The 24,294-nt window shown below is 44.3% G+C and overlaps 1 protein-coding gene across 1 annotated transcript in view; it reads right to left on the minus strand.

Annotated features, from left to right (window-relative positions):
• VAT1L (vesicle amine transport 1 like) overlaps positions 1-24,294 on the minus strand; it is a 149,450-nt gene that overhangs the window by 83,168 nt on the left and 41,988 nt on the right. The window contains exon 4 of the mRNA XM_063109123.1: positions 551-693. Coding sequence (XP_062965193.1) covers positions 551-693 — 143 coding nt within the window. The remainder of the gene's footprint in view (positions 1-550; positions 694-24,294) is intronic.

The following is a 24,294-nucleotide window of genomic DNA, read 5'->3' on the forward strand; positions in this document are numbered from 1 at the left end:
TTCAGTAAGGTGTGGCCAAAAACCTGAGCACTAGAAATAGAATGTGAGTGGGATGTATGTTCCTTCTGGGGCTGGCCCATAAAAACCTTCTATTCATGGCCCTCAAGTGCTCTTTCCCCATCTGCCACTTAGAAGCAAAGGACTGTAAGATCGAAGACAATAGTGGAACCATAAGATGAGAAGAGCCTGGGTCCCTAAATCTCCTCACAGAAGATTATCCACCAAACATCCACCTTGGGCTGTTATGTGAATGAATGAGAAATAAACTTCTATGTGTTAAGGCAGCATAATAGTAGTTCGTATAACTTTAATACATTAGCTTTGCAAGTTACTTAACTTATTTGTTCCTTGGGGATAATAATAGGATTTTTAGGAGGATTAAATGAGCTAATATAGATGATGTATTTGGCACAGAGCTAGTAATACTAAGCTCCCAATATATGTTTGCTATTATCACTGTTATTTTCATGAGCCCTCCTTTAAACGAATGCTACTGTTCTTTGAGAGAAGAGCAAGGGCCAACATGGTGCTCTTCAGAGCAAGTACTCACCTTTTTACTTCTTGCACGTAGTCTGCATTTCTGTCAAAGAGGTGGGTCACAGAATCTTTGATTGCTTCATGCTTGAAAGTAGAAGCTGTTCCAAAGACAGTCACATTGGGGATGGTGGAACACAACTGAGCCACAGCTTGGCCCTGGAAGTGAAATATAATAACAAGTCACACACGAGACCACCATCTAACAACCAGTCTTGCTGGGTGCAGAGCAGGATTTCTCAATTTTGGCATGACATATTTTTTAGGTTGGGTTAGTCTTTGTTGTAGGAGGCTGACCTGTGCACTGTAAGATGTTTAGAAGCATCTCTGGTCTTTACGTACTGATTGTCAGTAGCAATCCTCTTAGTTGTGGTAACTAAAAATGTGTTCAGACATTCCAAAATGTTCCCAGGGGGACAAAACCTCTTTTGGTTGAGAACCACTGGTATAAAGGAAAGTCAGTGAGAGTCAGACAAATCTTAGCACCAAGACTTAACTATTATTTAACCACATTGAGTTAACGTGGCAATAATTGAATTGGTAATAATGCTGCCTTACTGCATAGGGATTTTGGGGGGTGTTTTAGTTTGGATTCCCCAGAAGGAATCCTGAGACAAGGATTTGAACGTAAGTATTTTATTTGGAAGATGATCTCAGTAAATAGCATGGTATTAAGACAGAAAAAGCAGGCGGCCAACAAAGGATGTGTTATCAAGCCCACATCCACCGTGGGCAACTGGAGCTCAGTCCCTCTGGGGAATTCCATGTGCAGGTGTAAAATACTCTCAGAGTTGTCCTGATTGGAGGGTGAGGAGGCTGGAGTATTTATCCAACAAATTTCCTTCTGATATTGATTGAGGGCTGCTTCTGCAGCAGTAACTCTTGTGTTTATCCGGCTTGTCGTCATGGGCCAAGTGTGCTCCTACAGCCAGAGAGAGCCCTTGGCAAACAACCTTCAGCAGGTTGAGTTGAGTGCAGAGAAGACATGGTGTGCTGACAGCATCTGCTACAGGGAGGTGTCAAATGAGGTATATGGGACACAGGTCAAGGGCCTGGCACAAAATGCTAGTACTTAATAGGTACTCAATAAATCTCAATTATTTTTCCCCCTTACAGGCTTATTATATCCAGGGCTGAGATGTCCAGGCATATAATGAAAAGGTCAACACAAGTTTTAAATATTAAATGGTCCAAGTGAAATCACAAATGTAGTCAGGAGTGGGTGATTTTCCATATTCTTTTTCAATATGGTTGAAATTTAAGTTTTTGGACATAACACTGTAATCATGAGCATTCAGAAACCTTCGAGTAAAAAACCCAATTTGCTGGTAATTCAGATGCATGCTAAAACTAAGCCCTGTCTCTTTCCATGGTTCCATCTGCCATTTAAAGGAGGGAAATTGTTCACCCAAGTCATCTGTAATATTAATTTCTGCCTATCATCTTATTTACATGTCTTCATGTTGGTGGAAATGTCAGTTTATGGAAATGTTATCTTATCACCAGTTTCAATTAAAGGCAACACTGAGAGAATCATAGAATGTCAAGTTTGGAAGATCATCTAATTACTCCCTCCCCATCATTATTTTATAGATGACAAAAGGGAGACCCAGAAAGGTTAAGTTCACCCAGTTTTTCAGAGGCAGATCTGGGATTCAAAGTAAGGTCTCCTCACTGCCAGTTATTGCCATTTTCTATTGTGCCAAGCTGTCTACTTATTTTGACATTTTAAGCTAAGCAGGCTTTTAAGTTGTTACCTAAAATAGACATGCTATTGGCACGCTTGGTTGGAGGTCAACATTTCAGAACATGGGCATGAACCTAAGACTCTAGACAGGCTATAGTTCTCTGTTGTGAGAATAGCTTTGATATTTGTTTAATTTTTTTTTTTACAAGAATTTAAAGAACAAAAAGTGGACTATACTTCCTAGTGAGTGTAAATATCAGCAACAAATTCTCTAAAATTCACTGGTCTGAGATATGCCATGGTTACAGATCCATATTGATAGGGCTTGAGTTAACCTTGTCAGTACTGGGATGAAAAATTAGAATTATTTCCAATATCCCTGTAGTCCCTTCTGCCCTCTGTCCTATGCAAACATGACATTTACTCATTCAACTGTTTTTCAAATGTTCAGTGTACTGGCCACTCTGTGCTAGAGATTCCAGAGTGTCAGAAACAGTAGGCATGTCTTAAACTCCAGTGCCAAGCTGCCCACTGTGCCCTGGGCTTGCATATCTGATTGCAATGTGATTGCACATGTGATTTTGGAAGGGACACAAATAAAGCAAGAATCCTCCTCTTACAGCACGCCCTGCTTCAGTGGATCTGACTGCACCATTCACTCCCACTAACTCCAGGAATCTGGGCATCCTCCTGGATGCCCCCACATCCAACTAGTCAGCACACACATTACTTCTTTCTCCTCAACACCTGTCACTGTCCCTTCTTAGTCTGGGGTATTATATCACCTCCTTGGATTATGGCCATGCCCTTCTAACTGGCTTGGCTGTTACCAAGCATCCTCCTGGCATCAGAGTGATTTTTCTCAAACACAACACTAAGCATTTCACTATTTGTTTCCAAACTTCCCAATGCCTATCATGGCTTTCAGAATAAAGTGCACACCCTTCAGTTTATCACACAAGGCCAGCCCTCTGTGATCTGACCCACTATGCCTTGTTAATACATTTTCCTCCATTTTTCCAGTATCTACTTCCTAACATCATTTAGAACTTGAGCCACCATGGATCCGCATTAGCCACAAGCCTGGAGCTGTGCAGCCCTCACCTCATGGCACTCTCAGAAGGAGGAAGAAGCCAAGGCCAACAGAGGTGAGGTGCCTGGTCTGCGGCCACCAGAGTAAGAGCTGGGTCGGCTTTACTCCTGGCTGCTGCATTCGCCAGCTGAGCGACACACAGACGCCTCTGTTCACTCATCTTAAATATATACAGACGAGGGTTGTCGTGGGGTTAGACGATATCATCCATCAAAGAGCTGAGAACAGGGAGTGCTCAATAAATATTTGCTACCTATACTGCTAAGACTACTATTACTATTTCCCTTAGATTATTATCATATCACAGCAGTAGCGCATCCACTATCCTGCTATTAGCTCCTGAATGTCTTATTCTCTTTGTGTCAGTCCATTTCTGTTGCTTATAGGGGAATACCTAAAATAGGGTAATTTACAAGAAAATAAAACTTATTTCCTATAGTTTTAGAGGCTGGAAGTCCTCAGCCTGGGATGTGCATCTGATGAGGGCCTTCCTCTGGGTGGGAACTCTCCTCAGGATCCCATGGTGACCAGGGTATCACATGGCAAGCATGACATGAGCAAAAGAGCTAACCTGCTCACTTGCACTTCTTAAAAAGCCATCAGAACCACGCCCATGACAACCCATTAAACCTCCAACCCATTACTCCATGAATGGATCAATCCATTTGTGAGGGCACAGTCCTCATGATCCAATCACCTCTGAAAGGCCCCACCTTACACCACTGTATAGGGGATTAAGTTCCAACATGACTTTGGGGGGACATTCAAACCACAGCACTATTATTCTAGCATAGTGCCAGTTTTCTCACATGTCTGTCCCCTCTCAGTCATGCCCTTCTTTCCTTTTTCTTCTTCAAATCAGAACCATCCTTCCTCAGGCCTCTTTTCTTCCAGAAGCCCTTTCCAGCATCCCAGATAGGCTCAGTTGCCCTCTTTTGTGCCCCTGCAGACCTGTGGTTCCTCCTCCAGGATGGTGGCATCACAGCTTTCTTGGCTGCTGACTGACTCATCCTGTAAGCTCACTGTGGACAGGGATGGTGTCTCCATGGGCTCTGTACCCTGGTGCTCAGTGCAGAGCCGGGCACCTAGCAAGTGTTTGGTAAAACTTATTGAATGGATGCATGAGAAATGTGTGTTGGGGCAGCACCCCAGTATAATTTTGCAGCCTTCAAATCCTTTAGAGTTGGAATAAAGCAGAGATTTAATTAATTATGATATATAACATATAAATATTCTATATATAAGCATATAATACAAAAGTATTACATTATATATAATTAAAATAATGTATAATTAGTATCTGTATGTATTCATATTAGACATATATTACATAATTAGTACTAAATACATATTTAATTAATAATGTATGAATATAATGCTTAATTAATAATAATTTGAGTTATATTAACAATAACATAATGAAATCAGTATGCTATATAAGTATTGTATATAAGCTTATGTGATAACTTATTATTATATAAGTGATAAGGGGTGGAAAACACAAATTCAGTACACATCTATTGGCAGCCTCTTAGTTCTCCAACAAGTCACTCAGGCAATGAGAGGTCCTTACAAGATCCTCAATGATATTTTTTAAAGTATGTAATGGTCAGCATTCTATATTTAAGCAGAAAAGTGCTTTCCCTCACATTTATAGAAAATCTGTATTCTCCACTCTCCAACTCCCAAGGTGAGTGCAGGACCAGTCTCTCATTCATCCTCATTTCTCCCAGGTGCCTAGCAAATAGCATGGACTCAATAAACATTTGCGGAAGATGGAATGAATTTTCAATAAAAAGGATTTTGACTCTCAGCCTCTCTGTTACTTCATTGACCCATTCATTCCAGCATTACAGGGCTATTTAATAAGTGCCTCCAATGGGTCAGACACCAGGAGAGATGCTGAAAATATAAAGGTGAACAAGCTACTCTGCCTCTGTCATCTTGGAGCTTGCATTCTAAAGAGGCAACAGATATTGGTAAAATAAATATATCATTAAAAGTAAAATTATACACCTAACCCATGGAGATGAGAACATGAGTTCCAACCACTGAACCACTGGGATAAGACCACATTCGTGCACTCTGTTTTTGCAAATATGCAGCAAATGAGGGGCATGCATTACAGCGGCAGGCATGTATGTGGGCGTGTGTGGGCGCGTGGGGGGAGAGACTAGAAAAGGAAAAGGAAAGGAACCTCCTGGGGTCAAGTTACTTTTTCTCAAATGTTTCATGTGATTGGGGTAAGTTAATCTCTCTGTGCCTCAGTTTCATTATTTTTAAAATGGAAATTTAGACTTGATGATCTCTGGTTTCTCCAGCTCTAAGATTTCTAGGTCTCACTGACTGATCCTTTAGCTGAACCAAAGAAAGTCTATTTGAAGAAGTCTCTCCAAAAGAATGAAAGCTGACTCTATTCTCAGTTTGATGAAAAATGGTGAAATGATGAAAATGCTTCCTATCACTAGCTTGACTGTTTCTGAGATCAGTTTTAAAACAGGATTCTGTACATCTCTTCCAAAAGTTGTTTTCACTTTTAAACAGCTCACGGAAACCACAGACCATTAATGCGGTCAAAGAATGGAAAAGAATTAGCAGCATGAGCTTTTGAATGTACCACGAGATCACCCGGAGGAAACAGTGAGGTTAAATTTTGTTCTTCCAAAGAATTGCCAGTTTATTTTCTCATCTTCACAGACGCACAGAGACACTCAGACTAGCAGAGATAACTGTTATCACAAAATCTAGTGCACTACACTAGAGCCATACATCTGCTTTTCTCATGACAGGACAAACTCCCATGTTGAGGTTCAGACACAGGGTCAGAAACACTTTTCTCAGACCACACTGTCATTTGCCTGCTCAACAACTCTGTTGTGTCAATTGTGAGAAGAAGAGAAAATTCAAATCCCACCGTGTGGGCTACGCCATGTGACCATCAAAGGCAGCAAAGAATATCCTATGCTCTCACCTACTATGCTCTAAGAATCAGTCACTTTTCTTCTTTAGCTTGTTTGTCACTGCAAAGCTGTTGACTCACACACGACACTCCCTAGAGCACAAAGGTGCTGAGAATCTCAGTAGCAAGGGGAGACTTGGTAGATGGTGTCTTTTATCTTATTATTTTATTTTACTCGTTATATAGATCAGCACTCTCAACGTGCAGTGGCAGAACCAGCAGCATCAACATCACCCGGGGACTTACTGAAATTCAGACTTTCAGGCCCCACCCCAGACCCACGGAACTGGAAACTCTTGGGTGGGGCCCTACCATCTGAGTATTATCAAACCTTCTAGAGGATTCTACACAGCTTAAGTTGAGAACCACTGACATAAATCATCCTTAATGGTACCATCTGTGTGATTTAGATGAGAAAGCCCCCATGATGCTCAGAATATCGGGGGGATGGGATCTGATGATTAGTATATATTCTATAAGTTCCTTGGGGAATTCTGATGCGCAGCCAGTGCCAAGATCCACTGCTCTATAAAGGCTTCCTTCCTCTAATTTGCTCAGTTATGGCATCGTAACAAGCCACTTCTCTTTTCCTAGTTGAAGCTGACATCACTGTTCATGAGTTAGTATATGAGATCCTGTAGACTGGGGCATGCCTAATACAGTCTTCCGTGAATCAGAGATGCAAGAAGAGAAAATAGGCCCCCGTACCCCTTAGCAGGGTCTGAAGCTCTTGACGCTTGGAGATGCTCAACCTCCCTGTTCCCTGGGGCACAGCCATTGCTACATTCACTGAGTTTTCCCAGCAAAGGTGACTATTCAAACACTTTACTCAGACTACTCTGAGCTCACTGCAGAGACACTGGGTTAAGAAGCACGTGGGGCAATGTGGTGAAGCGTGTAGGTTGGTTCAGTCAACCCCACCTGCATTGAGCTTCCTGTGTGCCAGACAGGGTTTGAGGTGCCCTACAAATGACAGCTCATTTGATCTTCATCATGACCTCTAGGAGGTAGGTACTAGTTCATCCTCATTTTCCAGATGAAGGAACTGAAGTACAGAGAAGTAAAGTAACTGCCCACAGTCACACAGCAATAGCAGAGACGAGATTTGAACTGACATTGTCTGACTCCAGCTTCCAGTCTTAACCACTGTGCTACAGGACAGTAGGTCTGTAGGTTGCATGGAGCGAGGAAGGGGAGCCATCTTTCACTGGCTATTACTATGCCAGGCAATTACACATCTGATTCTACCCTGCCAATATCAAATGCCCATCATGAAGACAGGTTCAGAAGGGCAAGTAAACCTACTCAAACTTATCCTTCTAGTAATTGGAAACAGGCTCAGAGAGTCTAAGGACTAGCAACAGGAAGCAATGGGATTTAAACTCAGCCTTCCTTATTGCTAAGGCCAGGTTCTTTGTGCTTTGTCACTGACCTCCAAAACAATGAAACAGAAAACAAGACGATGCAGAGCCTGCAAGAAGGTGAAGTCCCTGGCTCCCGCACCTGCATCAGTTCCGGACTCTCTCTCCTGGCTGACTGTGGGAAAGTCGAGCCTGGTTGAGCCTTATATTTCTCTTTAGATCAGAGACGATAGTGACTACTCCATGAGGTCAAATCGGGTCAAGAGAGGTGACATACATGATGTGATTCACTCAGGGTTGACCCAGAGCATGTGTCAATAGCTGGTTTCTTCTCCATCAGCCTCCAAAACCACCTCCCCTGGGAAGCCTTCCCCCAGATCCCTGGAGTTGACATCTTCTGCTTTGCCCCCAAACTCACTCCCATCACTACCCAGTCATCCCTCACTCTACTGCGATTCTTCTCCTCTACTGCCATCTCCTCCTCTTTCCTTCTCTGTCCCACTCCTTCTCTGTCTCTCTCTCTCTTTTCCTTCTCAAAAATCTCTTTCCTTTGCATCTTCCACTGGGCTGTAAGCTCCTAAAGGAGGGACCACATCTAATTCCCCTCTGTATCCACAGTGTCTGGCCCACTGCACAGGTACCTGTGAGTTGAACGGAGGAAATAGCAGAAAACACAGAAATTTGGTGAGCAAAGAGCAAGTGATCAAAAGGGACCCACAATGTCAGAGGGTGACTGGGGACTGGGGTGGGAGATGTGTGTCCTCCTCAGAAAAGAGAAGGCTTAGAAGGAAGGTCCAGTGACTGCTTGGTCGGCTCCCTTACTTTGTCCCTGGGGTGGAAGTGGACAAGGTCTGCGCCACTGAGACACAGCCCTTTGGCAGTGTGGTTACAACTTTACATCAGTGATGTGGGGAAATTTACATGCATGCCAACTGTAAATATTTTCTTTTCTTTTCAACCATGCACATGGAGTTGGGGAATGGATAAGATGAGGGTAACAAGTAGGGAGGAATAGGAAGAATGTTAGGATAAAATAGGTTTGGGCATAGAAGTGTATTTCCCAAAGGGCCACCAGAGCCTATGACAGCTAGATCGTGGCATGGGTTCATCCTAAGGCAGTTGGCAGATGCTTCCCAAGCTGGGCTGAGGTGGATCTGCCCCTCTTTGCCCCTCCCACTCCTTGACCACCTACAAGCAGAAGCCTGCTTCCAATAATCTGGTCACCTGTGGGGACAGAGGCAAGTGTTCTTTAAGAGATTTGGCAACAATGACTCCCAATCCCCAGCATGAGTGCAGCTCCCCACCCAGAGCCTGAAACACCTGGGCAGATTCCCCCCAGCTGGGTGTCCTGATGACCGGTCATCACTGAGCACAGCCCGCAGCTGCAAGATGGAGGGTGGCAGGGAGGTGACTTTTGCTTTCCCAAAGTTCCTCCTAGGAGGTGGCTCATGAGCCTGGGGCCTCCTGGGAGGATGTACCACTGATGGCCGTCTTTTGCTCTGGCAGAGAAGGAGGTCAGCCTGCACTCACTGTACAGTGTGCTTAAGGGTCCAGCCAGCATGGAGTATTTTTGCTTGAGCAACAGGGAGAAGCACCCAAGACAGGGGTGGGCGAGAAGCACAGGGGGTGGCCTTGGAGAAGGAGACTATAGGAGGTCCCCTCTTTCAGAAAAAGAGCCAAAGCATGATGGCTCTTAAGGGAGCCTTGGGCACACAGGAACAGAAAAACTGAGTCCCGATCCTGCTTCTACCATTTCAGTCGTTTGCACCTGAGTCCCTCTAAGGATCAGGAGGGACTGGAGCACAGTCTCTGAGAGCCCCATTTGAGGCAGCTCAGCATTTGGGGGGAGGAGAAAATGGACATTAGAGTCAGGCAAGCCTGAATTTGAAACCTAACTAGGTTATATAGCCACACTACCATTGGGCTGTGTGACTCTGGAAAGCTACTTCATTTCTCTGAGCCTCGATGATCTCATCTACAAATGGAGAAAGGGCTAACTACCCCAACACATTGGTTAGAAGCTTACAAGCAAACAGACTAGCGTACTCAGTGTAGTGCCAGGCATGGGGCAGATGCAAAGGAAGTTTTAGGGCCCTTGCTCTTCTTACCCTGAAGACCAAACCATTCTGTGTTAGGATCTTTAGTCTACTAATTCCAGGTAAAATAGCTTTTTCTCATGCCCTCTGGGAATTACAATTGTCAACTGGTAGCTTAGTTGGAAGGGTTCAATCTGTAACCACCACCCACTACCCAACCACAGTGTGAATTAGAAAGATGGACCTCTACCGCCTGGCAGGCAGAGCTATGAGCCCTAGCTGGCAACTAAAGTGCAAACATCCCTCACTTGCCTCATGGGTTGGGTGTTTTCTTGAAGTGTACAGCCTATACAAAAGCACATGGTAACTCTATGCACCAGCTCTTGTGGGGATCATACCAAGTCTTGTGTCTCTCATCAGCAATACTCTCCAAGTGATGGACGCCATGCACAGCCACAGGACAACCCAGAGCCCACAGACTGCCACGTTGCCTGAGAGTTGGACTCAAGAAACCATGGATCTGGAATCCTGGCCAGGGAGCAGTCTGGCCCACCAGATGGCAAAGTCCCCTTCATAGGGCTCTAAATCACAGAGGGTCAGAGTCACTTCCAGGCTGGCTGCTTTCCATGTAGTGCATTTGGATACATTTCCTGGATGATTGCAATTGCATAGTGGGATGCCAGATTCACATTTCCAGCCAAATTACAATTTGTACCCACAGTTTGAAGCTGTGGTTTTGATAAATGCATATCTTTCAATCAAAAAGTTAAAAAGAAATAAAGAACCAAACCACTATTAGGTAGGGAGACCATATAATTTATTGCCTAAATTGGGACTCTTTTTGAGAGTAAAAGTAGATGTTATTATTCATTTTCCTTAATCAACAGGCATATTCTGGAAGTGTCTTGGGAAAATTGGGTCATATAGTCGCCCTAATATCGAGCTGAGGGAAAGAACTAATAGGTGGCCAGGAGAGAAGAGCAGACACAGGAGCATCAGAGACACTTGGATTCTGATCTTCCACTCATCACTTGAGCAACCTTAACCTATCAGAACTGATAGCCTTATCTATAAAGTTGAGATGATGTTACCCATCTCATCAGGTTACCATGAGTGTTAAATAGCATAACAGCATAGAGCCCTGCACAGCATCAAGCACAAAGCGAGGACGTAGGAAACAGAAACTTACTCTCCCACTCCTCTTGTCTTTGCCCACTTACTACAATGCTGCACCCTGACCACAGAGATTTGCAAATCAGCATGTAACAGTGCCCGGCAGAAAGCAAGTGCCCTTCCTCGGGCAATAGTTTTCACCACTCAGCCGCCTGCCTCTGTGCCGTGCTCTAAGTGTGTGTGTTCACTGAAGGTACCTCATTAATGAGGTCTCTCGACAGGAACAGGAGCCTGCCCTTGGTTCCAGCACCTTCTAATGTGATCAACAATTTCATTTGAAAGCACCGTCCTGTCATGAACAACTCAAACTTTCAAATCACTGCTCTGCTCCTGCAGCCATCAGAGATCAGACATTGGGACTCTTTCTGTGACTTCAGATGCCGCCACTGAGGTTCTGAACTGGGCGGGACAAGGCCTATCACGGTGGGAAGGTGACATCAGATGCTTCTGGGTCAGAATATGTTTAACTGCCAGTCCTGTAGGGAACTGACATGCAGTGGATGGGTCTCCAGATAGGAGTTCCCCTGGGATGTTGAGTCCTATTCGTGTCCCCTTTCCTACCTCTCCGTCCTCAGACCCGCTCTCTCTGAAGGGCAACACCCTTCCCAAAGCTCTTTGTCCTGCCTTTTCATATTAAAGACAGACTTTCAAAATTAGCTGGCTTTCTTCGTTAATGCAATAAGAGTGCAATTATTTCACTCTTAACATTGCTTACGAAGCCATCTTCCTTACTCAAACAGTGACACCCCAGACCAATGCTATGTCTTTAGTCACCTCTTTGTCTGGAGCCTGCAACACAGAGCCAGAAAGACAGAAGGTGTTCACAAAATGTGGAGATGAATGAATGAAGGACAATCTCTTTGTTTTTTTTTCTCTTTGGCATCTTGGTAAGGTGACACCCTGTTCCTTTCATGCCATCCTTCTCACGGTCTTGCATGTTTCACGTGTTTGTTTATTGTTTCCTTCTGTGGATATTTATGTGCCATGCACATAACTCAATGTGCTATGTACTGTGAACCTACTTTTGCCACACACTGTGCTAGGTTCTGGGTACTAGTGGAATCTTCTGGAGACAGATCACCTAGAAGTACTCCTGATTACATTTACTGGCCAGCAGGAATTGGGCAAGTCACATAAGCGTTCAGAACACTAGCTATTTGTACATGTGCATGGTAATGGTGCCCTCTTTAGGGTGGGCATAAGGAGAGAAAGAGATGACCTCTGCAAAGGACTTAACACCCTGCCTGGCTCCAGCTAATGTTAAGGACTTCAGCTCCTTTCCTGTCTCTCCAGCAAGACCTTGGAGCAGCCAATCCCACTATAAAGTCCTTATAAATGCCATAACAGTCATCTTGCTCCTCCCTTGGTTTTGCCACTTGACTGTAGAATGGCACAGTGGCCTCGCTGGGCTCTTTTTACATATGTGCATGAGACGAATTTCATGCATGGTCCAGTAAACAGGTGATCTTCCTTGGGCAACAGCTTCAATTTAGCTTTCTCTTTTACTCACAGCAAATCGTATTGCATGCTACCCTGCATTTTCGAGCTCTATCATGTCCACACTCTGATGGACAGGCAGGACATGGATCCTCAGTTTTACCAGAAGTCAAATGTACACATGTGTTAAAATATGATGACCCATCTTGCCAAGGTTTTGAGGTGCCCCGCTGGCACAGTATGAGGGCAACACAATTCCAAGACCACAGGTTTACATGTCAGAAGCATGGGAGGGGGGAAGCGCGGGAGAGGCAGGGGTTAGGTTTTTGTCTCCCTGCCTCCTCCCACACACCCACTGCTTTTGGCAACTAGATATTTATAGATTGTAATCACCCAAAGAACTAAAGGTAAATCACTCACCATTTTAGAGTTTCCTGTCTGCTTCCTCATTCCCCAAAAGTTCTTGGATGGCTAAAAGCAATTACTTCCCCAAGCACAACACAAACTCTGAATACATTAATTAATAAGCTCTCTTTATACACTTAGGCATCAGAAAATGAAATGCCACATTTTGCTGTGGAGGAAGCTACTCTAAGCTCTACTAAGCTCTTTTTAAAAGGATTATTATGAAAGGAACACATGTTCATGCTCATTGTAAAGAATGAAACTTGGAAAATACAGAAAACTATAAAAATGTCAACTGTAATGTCATATCTCAGAGAAAAACACTCTACATAATTATGTATTATCAATATTTGGTTATCCACAGATTTGGAATGACACTTAATATACCACTGTGCACCCTGATTTTTTTTTCTTCCTAAGCTTATATTATGAGCATTTTTGTGGGTCACGAAAAAATTAACACCATCATTTTGAATGGCTGCAGAATATTCCATTCTATGGGTGTACTATAATTCCTTGTAACCAATCCTTGCCATACAGGAAAATATAATGTTATACTATTACAAACCATACTTCAGTGAACATTTTTGTACATAGATCTTTCACTGTAAGGTTCAGAAAGCAAAGTCTAAATCTGTCTTATCTACTACTGTATATGTTGTGTCTAGCACACTGTTGGACAAACTGTAGATGCTCAATGTTTGAATAGAGACTGGCTGTCTGACTAACTCTATGATTATTTCTTTGGAAGATATTGCCAGTAGTTAGGGTTGAACCCTATATTTTATATGGCAACTGTACCACTGTGAAATTAGGAGGTCACAGGGCTCAGTAAAGTTCTAAAGAGAAAATGTGGGGCAGCAACACAGGAAATTCATTCTCGGTGGCCCACAGAGAGATAAAGCAGAGCCTGCTGAGGGCTGTTTCTGTTTTGAAGAATACAAGTTGGTATTGGGAAATGAAACATGGTCACTAGCTTAATGGCTTACAAGCTGTTTAAGTAACGAAACTGTCTACATGGAGCTCACATTTTGATGATAACGTAGTCATTTATTAATTCCACATACCTAATGCATCCTCCCCTGTGTAATTATGAACCTCATTATCATTACACAGATGCTGTCTGCCTCAAACAGGTGAAGTTCATCAATTTAATTTGATCCAATAATCATCAAGCATGCACTCCATCCTGGACCCTGTGGTATGAGCTAGAAGCACAGAGATGCCTAAGATCCACTCTAACTTCAAGAAGATCCATCTAGCATAGAAAGACCAATGGGTAATTGTAGCATCTGAGTGCTTGGCATAGAGAGGCAGTTAATGCATAGCTGTTTAGTGGATGGGTAGGTGAATGGATGGACGGATGCAGTCTGGTGAGGACGATGTTAGAAAAACAATGTAGAGGGTGTAGAGGTGGGAGAGCAGGGAAGGCTTCGGTGACATTTAAATGATGAACAGAAATTTGCTAGCCAGAGAAAAAGGGCTGGTGAGAAGGGATTATGGAGAAGGATGCTTGAGTTAATCTTTGCCTAATCATAAAAGATTTGTTCAGAGGGCTTGAGTTTCCCCAAAGCAGACCCTAAGATAAAAACTTGAGTGCACATAGTTTATTTGAGAATTGATCCCAGGAAGTAAGACACAGGAGAAGGGGGGTGAGGCACAGAAGGGAGGAAAGCCCACGAAGTGACTTATCCCAGTGAGCAACAGAGCTCCATTCCAAAGGGGACCCGCTGAGAGACAATGTAGAACACACATCATAATTCTCTCTTCAAAGGGAGGACACTCAAATTTATTCCCAACTCTCACCCACACTTGCTGAGGGATGCTTCCAGGGACATTAGCTCTGGGGTGCTTCCAGCCTGCCCCAAGCATGGGCCAAGCTGCAAACAAGAAAACGACCTCAGGCAGAGAGCTACGAGAATCTGTGGCATGAACCGGGACTGTCTGCACTGACCTCAGAGATGGGGGTGTGGGTGGGGCATCCAGGGTGTGTGCTACAAAGCCCAGTGGGCAACAGGTCAGATCTCAGCAGGCAAACTCTGTCACCAGACAAGGAGAAGGATCCTGTTCCAATGACATAATCCCATCGGCAGTTCCTGCCTGGTTGCTGTTTCCTGAAGCCTGCAAGGTCCATCTTTCTGCTTTTCTCATAACTGCCTCCTCGTTTCTGCTTAAATGTCAGTGAGGACATCTTTAATGATGCAATCTGCAGTAGGTCCCTTTCCCTGTTATTCTGTGTGATAGCACCTTGATCCTCTCCTTCATTTTATATAAATATTCATTACTTACGTATGCATGTGTATTAGTCCATTTCTGTTGCTTATAACAAAATATGTGGAACTAGATAATTTATAAAGAAAATGAAGTTTATTGCTTACAGTTTTGGGTGCTGGGAAGTCCAAAGTCCAGGGAGCACATTTGGTGAAGGCCTTGGTGGGGGCAACAGTGACCCAGGAGTCTCACATGGCAGAAAGTGGTGGAGCAGAGAGAGACTAACCTCTTATGTGCTCTTATTTTAAAGCCCTCAGAACCACGCCCCTGACCACCATTGTTAATCCATTCACTACTGCATGGTCCTACAATCTAATCACCTCTCCAAGGCCCCACATTTCAATTAGCATAATAAGATTTCCCACTTTCAATAGTTGCAGTGGGGATTAAGCTTCAGTGAGGTTGGGGGGTGGGGTATCCAATCTGCAGCAATGTGTGCGTATATAATTTTTACACACACCTATATAATATGCATATATGTATATACATTTGTTTGCTGTGACGATGTGCCTGTCTTCCTTATTTTGTTTGCCATTGAATTCCAGATACCCAGCATCTGCCTGGTACATAGGGAGTGCTCAATAAAGGTCTGTTGGGTGCTCGAATTAGGCCCCCACATGCCTCATGCAATTTCTGGCAGAGGCAGGCTCGTCTCCTGCACTGCCAACCTCTACAGGCCCAGGCCTTGGGTCTAACTGTTTCTCGAGGCTGGGGAAAGACCTGAGTAATAGGAAGTGAGACTGGACTCGATCTGGTCTTGTGAAGGGGAGCCTAGGCCTCACCTTTTTCTCATGGTGGCAATAGGCTCTGGACAACAGAGCTCCTTTCAGTTGCTGCTCGGGAGGCTTAAAATATTTGCCCTCCTTAATGCATTCCTGATTGGATGTGTCTCCTAATCACCTCAAATCCAGGATTTCAGCCTCACCAGTGTAATTAACTCCCTGGAAAGTTTAGAACTTTCAGTGGGAGAACTCAGGGGTCCCTGGCAAGTAAGGGTTGCCAGATAAAATTTGTATTTGCTAAATCTAGCAATGCTACTGGGACTGACCTACTGCTGGGGCTCTGAAGATGAAGGGAGTAATGTGCTCACCCCTCCAAGCTGGGGCAGCTTGGTGCATATCCATCACCTTTCTCTGTCCCACAAGCTTCACCCCTGTTCTCCCATTGGCCAACCGGCTTTCCAGAGGTCAATGTGACCTCACATGCAATCGGAAAAGACAGCTTGTAGCAAGGTCACTTCGATGCTCCAAAAATAGCTGAGTGGGAAGAAGTAATGAGCAGATGGGTACCTGCTGTCTTCTTCCTTGTTTCCTGACCTACCTTTGTGGATTCAAACAGGCTTTGGGAAAAGACCCATCTGAGTGTGAATTCTACCTCCATCTTTGCCAACCATGTGACTTTGGATGACTGGCTTCACTTCAACAATTCTCAATGTTTTAAATCTCAAAATGAGTTGATGCTAATCGCCTACACCTCACAGAATTGTCGTAAGCATAAATAAAATTGTGAATGCAAAGCACTTAGCAGCCTGCTGGTGAAAAAGTGAGCATGGGAAAATACATATCCACACTTAATTTTACATACATATTATGTATACAAATATACACAGTAAAACTTGAAAAAATTGCTACTTGGTATTATTTTGGAATTCATCCAGCCAGCAACTTATCCATTCAAAGAGTTAAGAATAAAATGCAATTAGTGGAGCTGGGAGTATGGAGAGTGGAAAGGTTTTAGGAAACTAATATTACAGGGAGAATCAGGGCCTCACAATTCGTCCCCAGCTACCTTTCTCACTTGTCACCACCTGCCCCTCAGCCTTGGCCATGCCCAGTACTCGCAGCTCTCCCACAATCTCATGTCCTCCTGGGCCATATCTCCTGGCTACTGGAAAACTCCTATTTATTCTTCAGAACTCTGCTAATGTATCACTCCCCTCCTCTAGAGAATTAATCATTTTTTTCCCCTGAATTACTTCCATTGGTTTCTATTTTTGCAGACTCCACATTCCATTCACATATTTACCTGCTTATTGGTCTCTAGAGAACTGGGAGCCCTCTCAGTGCAAGGACTGTGTCTTTTCCATCTTTGTCTCTGCAAGGACTTGCACAGGGCAAGTCACAGGGTAAGCTCTAGTTTACATGACTGTATTTCAACTGACCCTCAGGTTCATTCGCCCCCAGAAAGAGCTTTCAAAGTTTCTCCTGAGAAAACAGCAATCAGCTTGATTCTGAAAGCCCTCGGTAGCTTCCTGTGATGGACACAGGCTTGCAAGCCACTACGTCTTTCAGAAAAGGAAGTCCAGACTGTCCTTGCATGAACTGAGACTCCCATTTTGCCACCACATCCCAACTCCATGACGAGCTCAGGATGAGCATCTCCAGAGAAAACAGCTTCCAGGCTCTTCCAGGAAGCCCCAGCCTTCCTCTCCTTGCTAGGACAATGAAGCCCAGCTCTACAAAAGCAGGGCGTCCAGGAGACAGGGTGACAGCTTGATGGAACTTTCTGCCAGCTCTCTGACATAGAAGGCATTCCTGTACACCTGATAAAAATTCAACATTTAAGAGAGAGAGAACAGAGGGTGGTAGTATATCCTCCCATTGCCCAACACCAGCAGTGGTAGGTGTGATGGTCTCTCACGGACAATGGGTCAACATGGAGCGAATGCAAATGAGACCCCTGCCTGGTGCTTGAGTTAAATCTGAAAAATGTGAAAAACACATTACCATTGCATACAGAGCCATTTGATGTAATGGTTAACTTTTAAATCCATGTAGCTCTCTTAAGACTTGAAGCTGGAGTTATTGGAACTCCAACTTAACCTGAAGATGGACAGGGCAAATTAAAAAGTATAACACAAGCATACTTATGTAATTTGCATATTCCCCCCTTTAAATCCATACTGGATAGTCTAATAAGACCATTTCCAATACTACAGTTAACAATGGATAAGTAAGTGTTATGCGTCAGATCCTTTGTTGACTACTTAGTATACACTGAAGGAGTTTTCTCATTTCACAAATGAGCAAACTGAGACTTAGGTTAAGAAATGTGCCCTAGGTCACACAATCAGCAAATAGCAGGGTAGGAATTGTACCCACATCTGTCAAGTCCAGAGCCCTAACGATTGCACACGACTACCACATGAATGAGCATATTCATAAGTTTTATACATACAACTGTATGTAGCACTGCCTCCTGCCATGCCAAGCTGAATGATGCTCCAGGATGAGGAACACAGACATGAATGGAAGACAGATTTTATGGACCCAAAATGAAAAATGAAACAAGAAGATAAACAACATCCAAATACTTCTGAATGGTTGTTTCTCTTGAAACTTTGCACTAAGGAATGTTACTGGCACTCTCTAACTACTGGCTTCCTGCTACAGCAAGAAGTCGGCCCTTCTGCCCGAGCCAGCAGCCAGAGAGGCTGGGCCTCAGAAGAGCTCAAAAGGGGAAGAGGTCATAGGTGTTTGGCTTTGTGGGATTTTGAAATAACCATTGAAGGTTGACACAGATGGTGGCATTTTATGAGGACTTCCCTGTCCACCTCCCTCTCCACCCAAGAAACTGGATTGCCCATCTGCTTTTTACTAGCAAACACTAAAATGTGCACAAGATAATTACTTGATCACCTGTGAAGTAGGGCATGGTTTGGACATAATTGTGCACCGTTTCCTGCACATTCACTTGGAGCTGGCCCTGTGCTAATGACTCCAGATCTCATTAAACTTGTATTATGATGCCAATTTTACACAGGAAGAAACTGAGTTGTAGATAGGTGAAGCAATTTGTTTAAGATCACCCACTAAGATAGATGCAAATACAGGTGAGTCTCACTCCAAAGACTCTTGACTTTTATGCCATAATAAACATTAAGTAACATATACTAATTCAGAGGTTAAAAAGAGTAATAACATATTCCTCAAATCTATATCTAACATGCATGCCACATTACAAAGCACCATTAGCACACACTGATGGTGATATCTGACTCTTATTGAACTCCTGAGAGTCAGGTCTTTTCCAAGTGCTCTGTATCAGTGGTTCTCACACTTGAGCATGCACGAGAGTCTCCCAGAGGCTCATTAAAACACAGATTGCTGGATGCACCTGAGTTTGTGATTCTGTAGTAGGTCTGGGGGGGAGGGGGCAAGAACTTGCATTTCTAACAAGTTCACAGGTGATGCTGACAGCCCAGACACTACGCTTTGAAAACTACTGCTCTCTCTCTTTGAACTTAACACTCACATTACCACTTTTCATCCTCATTATAAAGATGAAGAAACCAAGGCCCAGAGAGACAAGCAATTTCCCAAATGAAGAGAAACATACCTGTAGTGTTTTATTTATGCCCCTCTTCTTTAAGATGAGCTCGGGATAACTTCACTTCTCTCTCCTTGACATGCCAGCAAACCCCACCATTGGGGACTAAAGCCCAGGTCCCAGGATACTCAGCTCAGGGCCACGCTGTGACGTTATTCTGCTGTTTTGGCTGCCATATATCCTGGGCTTATTAATGCCTGGGGGAGCCCAAATGGTTTAGGAAGAAACAAGTACCCATCAGCTCCCTTGTTTACCCATTTATTCTACCCATTGGCATTTAATAGCTTCTTCTGGGCACTCAGCAGAGTTGAGGATAAGATGGAGAGTTCGTGGAAAAGAGAAGATAATCTTTCTGAACTAAGTGAGCTGACGTCTGTGGAACAAGGTCTAAATGAGGATCATCCTTGGGGAATTCTACCCGTGGACCAGGCAGACAGGCAGGTTTGCATGGGCGACAGAAATGATGCCTGATAATCATAGTCATCATCACAATAACTGTCGTAGGCCAGATTTCCTGGAAAAGGACTCTGAGTGGAGATCTGCATGCGGGGGATTATTGTGGAGTGGGAGAGGCAGAATTGGGCAGAGAGAGAAGTTGAGCAGTGGTGAGCTTGCCGCAGATGCTTCAACCAGTCCCACGAGGAGCTCTGAAGCTGTGCTCGCACTTCAGGGTTGTTGAGGCAGGGGGACTGGCCACTGCAGCCCTGCATCTGACAGTGCTTCTGCATGGGCTGCAGGGCAAGGGGCAGAAACCTTGAGCAAGGCAGTTCCTTTCCTCTTAGGGCTAGACCCAGAGAGGGATGCACAGCCATCCTGGCAGCAAGGGGACATGAAAGCCTCCACCGTGATGGATGTTCTGGATGTCACATCACATTATCTGCTATCGTTTAGTAGGTAACATTTACTGAGTACTTACTATGTGCCAGGCATTGTTTAAATGTTTTACATATTATTCATTCAAGCCTCAATACTACGAGGTCTGAAGTATAACTACTGTATTATACATGGGAAACTAAAGCACAGCTAAGAAATGAGTCATAGAAATCAGGATTCAAATTCAGGAAGTCTGCTCCAAAGGTTGTTGTTAACTGGCTCTCAGACTTTAAGAATTTAAAGAAGGGGATCTTGGCAGGGGCAAAGGGTTAGAGAAGGCGATGGTGGTGAGGAGAGTGATAGGTAATGAAGCTTTCATTCAGGAGGTAAAGACTGGCAGCATCACAGAGAAAACAGAGGATAGAGCCGGGATGCCTAAGTCTCTGGACAGAGCCCTTCCTCCAGCTGCTTGAAGGAGAGAAGCTGGAGAAAGACCCTCTGGAGCGCAGCCTTCTCTAAATCACCTGGCTTCCACACTGGCCCCCTCCAACCCACTTACCCTCCAGCAACACAGGAGCCCAGAAAATGTCAACCACAAGTTAAATCTTAGCTCAAAACCCTCTAATGTCTCCATAGGCTTTTAGGATGAGGGTAAAGATTGAATCGTCAACATGGGTGCCCCGTGGCTGTGGATCAGCTCCCCACTTACTACCACCTTCTTCTCTACTCTCCTCCTCACTTGCCATACTCTGGTCAGTTCTTCAAATGCGCCCAGGCCCTACGCTGCAGCCCGTTCTTGTAGTAACGCTCATTCCCTCCTCCCGTCGCTCCTTTCACCTTCCACCCCCCAGACAGCAGCTCTCAGTCTAGTTCCTGAGCACAGTCGTCTCTGATCTCCCAGACCAGGTGCTTAGCCACTCACGCTCTACAGATGCAGCGTCCTCCATGCTCCCTCTAGACTCTGTCACCCCAACCACCAGTGACTTGTGCGTCTCTTTGGTAAATCCATATCATGTCCATGAGACGGCAGATTTCAGAAGGGTGGGACCTGAATTTGCTCATGATGGAATACCCAGAGACTAACACAGTTGTTCCCAGGGTCTGTACTTGGCCTATCTAGAAAAGAGAGAGAGAAATCAGGGAAGAAAGAGAAAGAAGGATGAAGGGAGAAGAAGACAGAGAGGAAAAAAGGGAAAAATGACAGGAAGTATGAATAAGTTTGGTGGGGAGGGCAGAGCGACATGGGGCTGGGTGGGAAGGACTCCAGCCAACGTGAGGGAAAGGTGGGACGCGAGTCTCGTCTCTCTATTATGCCCTCCAGTTGAGGAGCCTAAGTGTATTTTGAGCAGGGGAAGGTGAGTGAATGGAAAAAGGAAACTGTTGAATTTATCATGGAGTGAGCTGCAGAACAAACACGATCAGAGTGACCACTGGCCAGCCTGGAGGACAGGGCACCCAGGGCCAGGGCCAGCAGCCTGGTAGGTGTCAGAGAGAACAGAGACCACATGCCTCAAAAGCCACGAAGCTGCTTCTTGCATCACACTCGTTCCCAGCTGAACTGATTTTTCTTCTTAATAAGGGTAATACAATTCTGAAAAGCAACTGTGGCCTTTCAGGTGTGTCGCAGGGGAAGTGAATGGGTCCCCAGGGTCATATAAACTCAGCAAAGACTAGTCCATGTGTTTGGAGTTCTTGGCATGTGTCCAAGGGGTCAGAACTACGGAGCTAAATTTTCCTTAAAGTCTAATTATGCCTTATGTGTTCAGGGAAGGTGATGTTTAGAAAGTCTTGTGAAACAATTTCACTAACACGTGAGAGCACTGAGTGGCAGCTGTTGAGGAAGACACACCAAGGGGGCCCCTCGCTCTGGGTTGTGACTCCGAGCCACCAGTTGTCTGTGCTATTCGCTTTTCTCTTGCTTCTGGCTATAAAGTACCATTGAGTAATATTTTCTAATTGTATAATGATAATAACAATGTGATAGTAATAATAGCAGCTAACATTTGTGTTTTCTATATGCCAGACAGCATGCTAAGCCCATACATGACCCCCTTTTTAAAACAACATAAAAAACTATGATATAGGTATATTATACCCCCCCCTTTTTTTTCTTTTGCAGATGAAGAACAAGGTACTTGGTCAAGTTCTCTCACCTGGAAACTGGGGAAGTTAGGTTGAAAACCAGCTTTGACTCTAGAATTGGGTTCCTAAAGTCCCATACCATTTCCATAACTGAAATGCTGTCTTTTGGGCCCCTTTTTTCTTCTTTCCTTTGATTCCTCCATTCTTTCTACAAATATTTATACAATTAAATGTATAACTAAACAATTATACAACATCAATATGCCGGTACTGAGCTCAGTGGTTTGGATATAGTGATAAAGAGATTGCACCATCTCTGCCTTCAAGGGCATGGCAGTCTGAGGGTTCATTTCAGCTGGATAGTTAACGTCAAGGCAGTTCCAGCATCAAATCTGCCTGATTCCTTGAGAAATTGGCTATGTCAACCGAAGACCCACCTCTCTCCCTGAGGGTCTCTCAGCTCCTGGGCAACCCCAGGTTGTCCTCCACTCATGGAGAAGAAAGCCCACCAACACCACCCATGGAGTGGAATTCATGCCACCTGACTGTAAGCAGAAGTAGGGCTTCTCTCACACTGCCTACCTGTCAGCACAGCCCAGCACATAAAAACATGGGCTCTATATCCAAAGACCACTCATGTGCTAGCTCTTCCTCTGAGCTGTGTGACCTGGAGCAAGTCACTTAACTTCCTGTCTTTGTTTCCTCTGTAGAAATAGGAATGTAGTAGTTTCTCTCATACACTATGTGAAAATTATTGGGTTCAGTCTATTTTAGCCCTTCTTCCCTCATGAACTAATATATTTATTCAACTAATATTGAGTGAATGAATCCTGTGTCAGAGGTCAGATTCAGCCTTTACAATATTTCCAGTAAAGGTAGTTTCTTCGAGCCAACCCCTTATTTCCTGTAAAGGAGTTACAAGCAACTAGCATAAAGGTCAAGTGAGGCTTTTTCAGACATAGACATAGCTTGGAAGAAGTGTTTTTAGAGATATGTTTTTTAACCTAAGGCATATTGCTGATGCGAAGGATTAAGTCACTGGCGGTTGGCATCAGAGGCACAGGAAGTGGGGCTTATGTTTCATGACACGTGTCAGAAGTATCTTTGACATTCAGGAAGGTGAGGGTCTGTTTCCCAGAGTCAGCAGGTAGAAGGAGGGTCTTAACCCTTCCAGTGAGCCCCCAGGCCATGGCCCTTTCTGCTGACATGGAGATGCAGTTAATCTGCATCCCTTGGATTACTCATGAAGGACATAACAGAGCCACTTTATTCTCCTTAAATTTTCAGGGGTTCTGTTTTCTAGCATTGCTGGTCCCTGGGCTTTTTCTGTAGTGAAATCTCCCTTATATTGGGGTATAAGGTGAGGCAAGCAGAAGGAATGAGGGAAGGTGCAGGTTTTTCTGGGGCCACTGCTGTTCGTGTAATGCCAAGAGCACTGGGTTGGGAGTCCCTAGCCCCGGATATTTGGGTTCAAATTTGATCCTCCAACTAATTAACATTGCAACCTAGGAAACAACACTGAAACTCTTAACCTGAGAAATTATAATAGCTAAATTTCAATAGGTGCTTATCATGTGCCAAGTACTGCTCCAAGTTCACAAGTAACACCTAAGGCTGGCACTAATATCATCCCTACTTTATAGAAGAGGAAATTGAGTCTTAGAGTGGTTGGAAAGGGGGAGCTGGGCTTCAACCCAGAGAGTCTGACGTTATGGCTCGTACTCTGCTCTCTTGACTGTCACACAACAGGGAGGATTTAATGAGGGTTGAAGGAATAACATTTTCAAAGGGCCGAGTACATAGCCAGTGGCTGACAAAAGTTGGTGGATGTCTTTGCTTCCTTTCAGCACTGAGATCTGAGATTCCATGCATGTGTCTGCTAGTTGAGATCTAAAGGATACAGGCTCAGCATTGCTGGGCTGTGGGATGATGGAGGGTTAATGGGTAGAACAGGCACAGAGGCCATGGAAATGGGACCTCGTTCAGCTAATGCTACACACCAGATGAAGAAAAAAAATCTGGGAAGAATATTCAGGATGTTGAATAGTATAAGCAATAGCCCCAGAGACTGCTTAGTAGATTGAAATTTACAAGATCACTGGGAATGATTTTTT

The sequence above is a fragment of the Cynocephalus volans genome, chromosome 10, assembly GCF_027409185.1.
Source record: "Cynocephalus volans isolate mCynVol1 chromosome 10, mCynVol1.pri, whole genome shotgun sequence".
Lineage (NCBI taxonomy): Eukaryota > Metazoa > Chordata > Mammalia > Dermoptera > Cynocephalidae > Cynocephalus > Cynocephalus volans.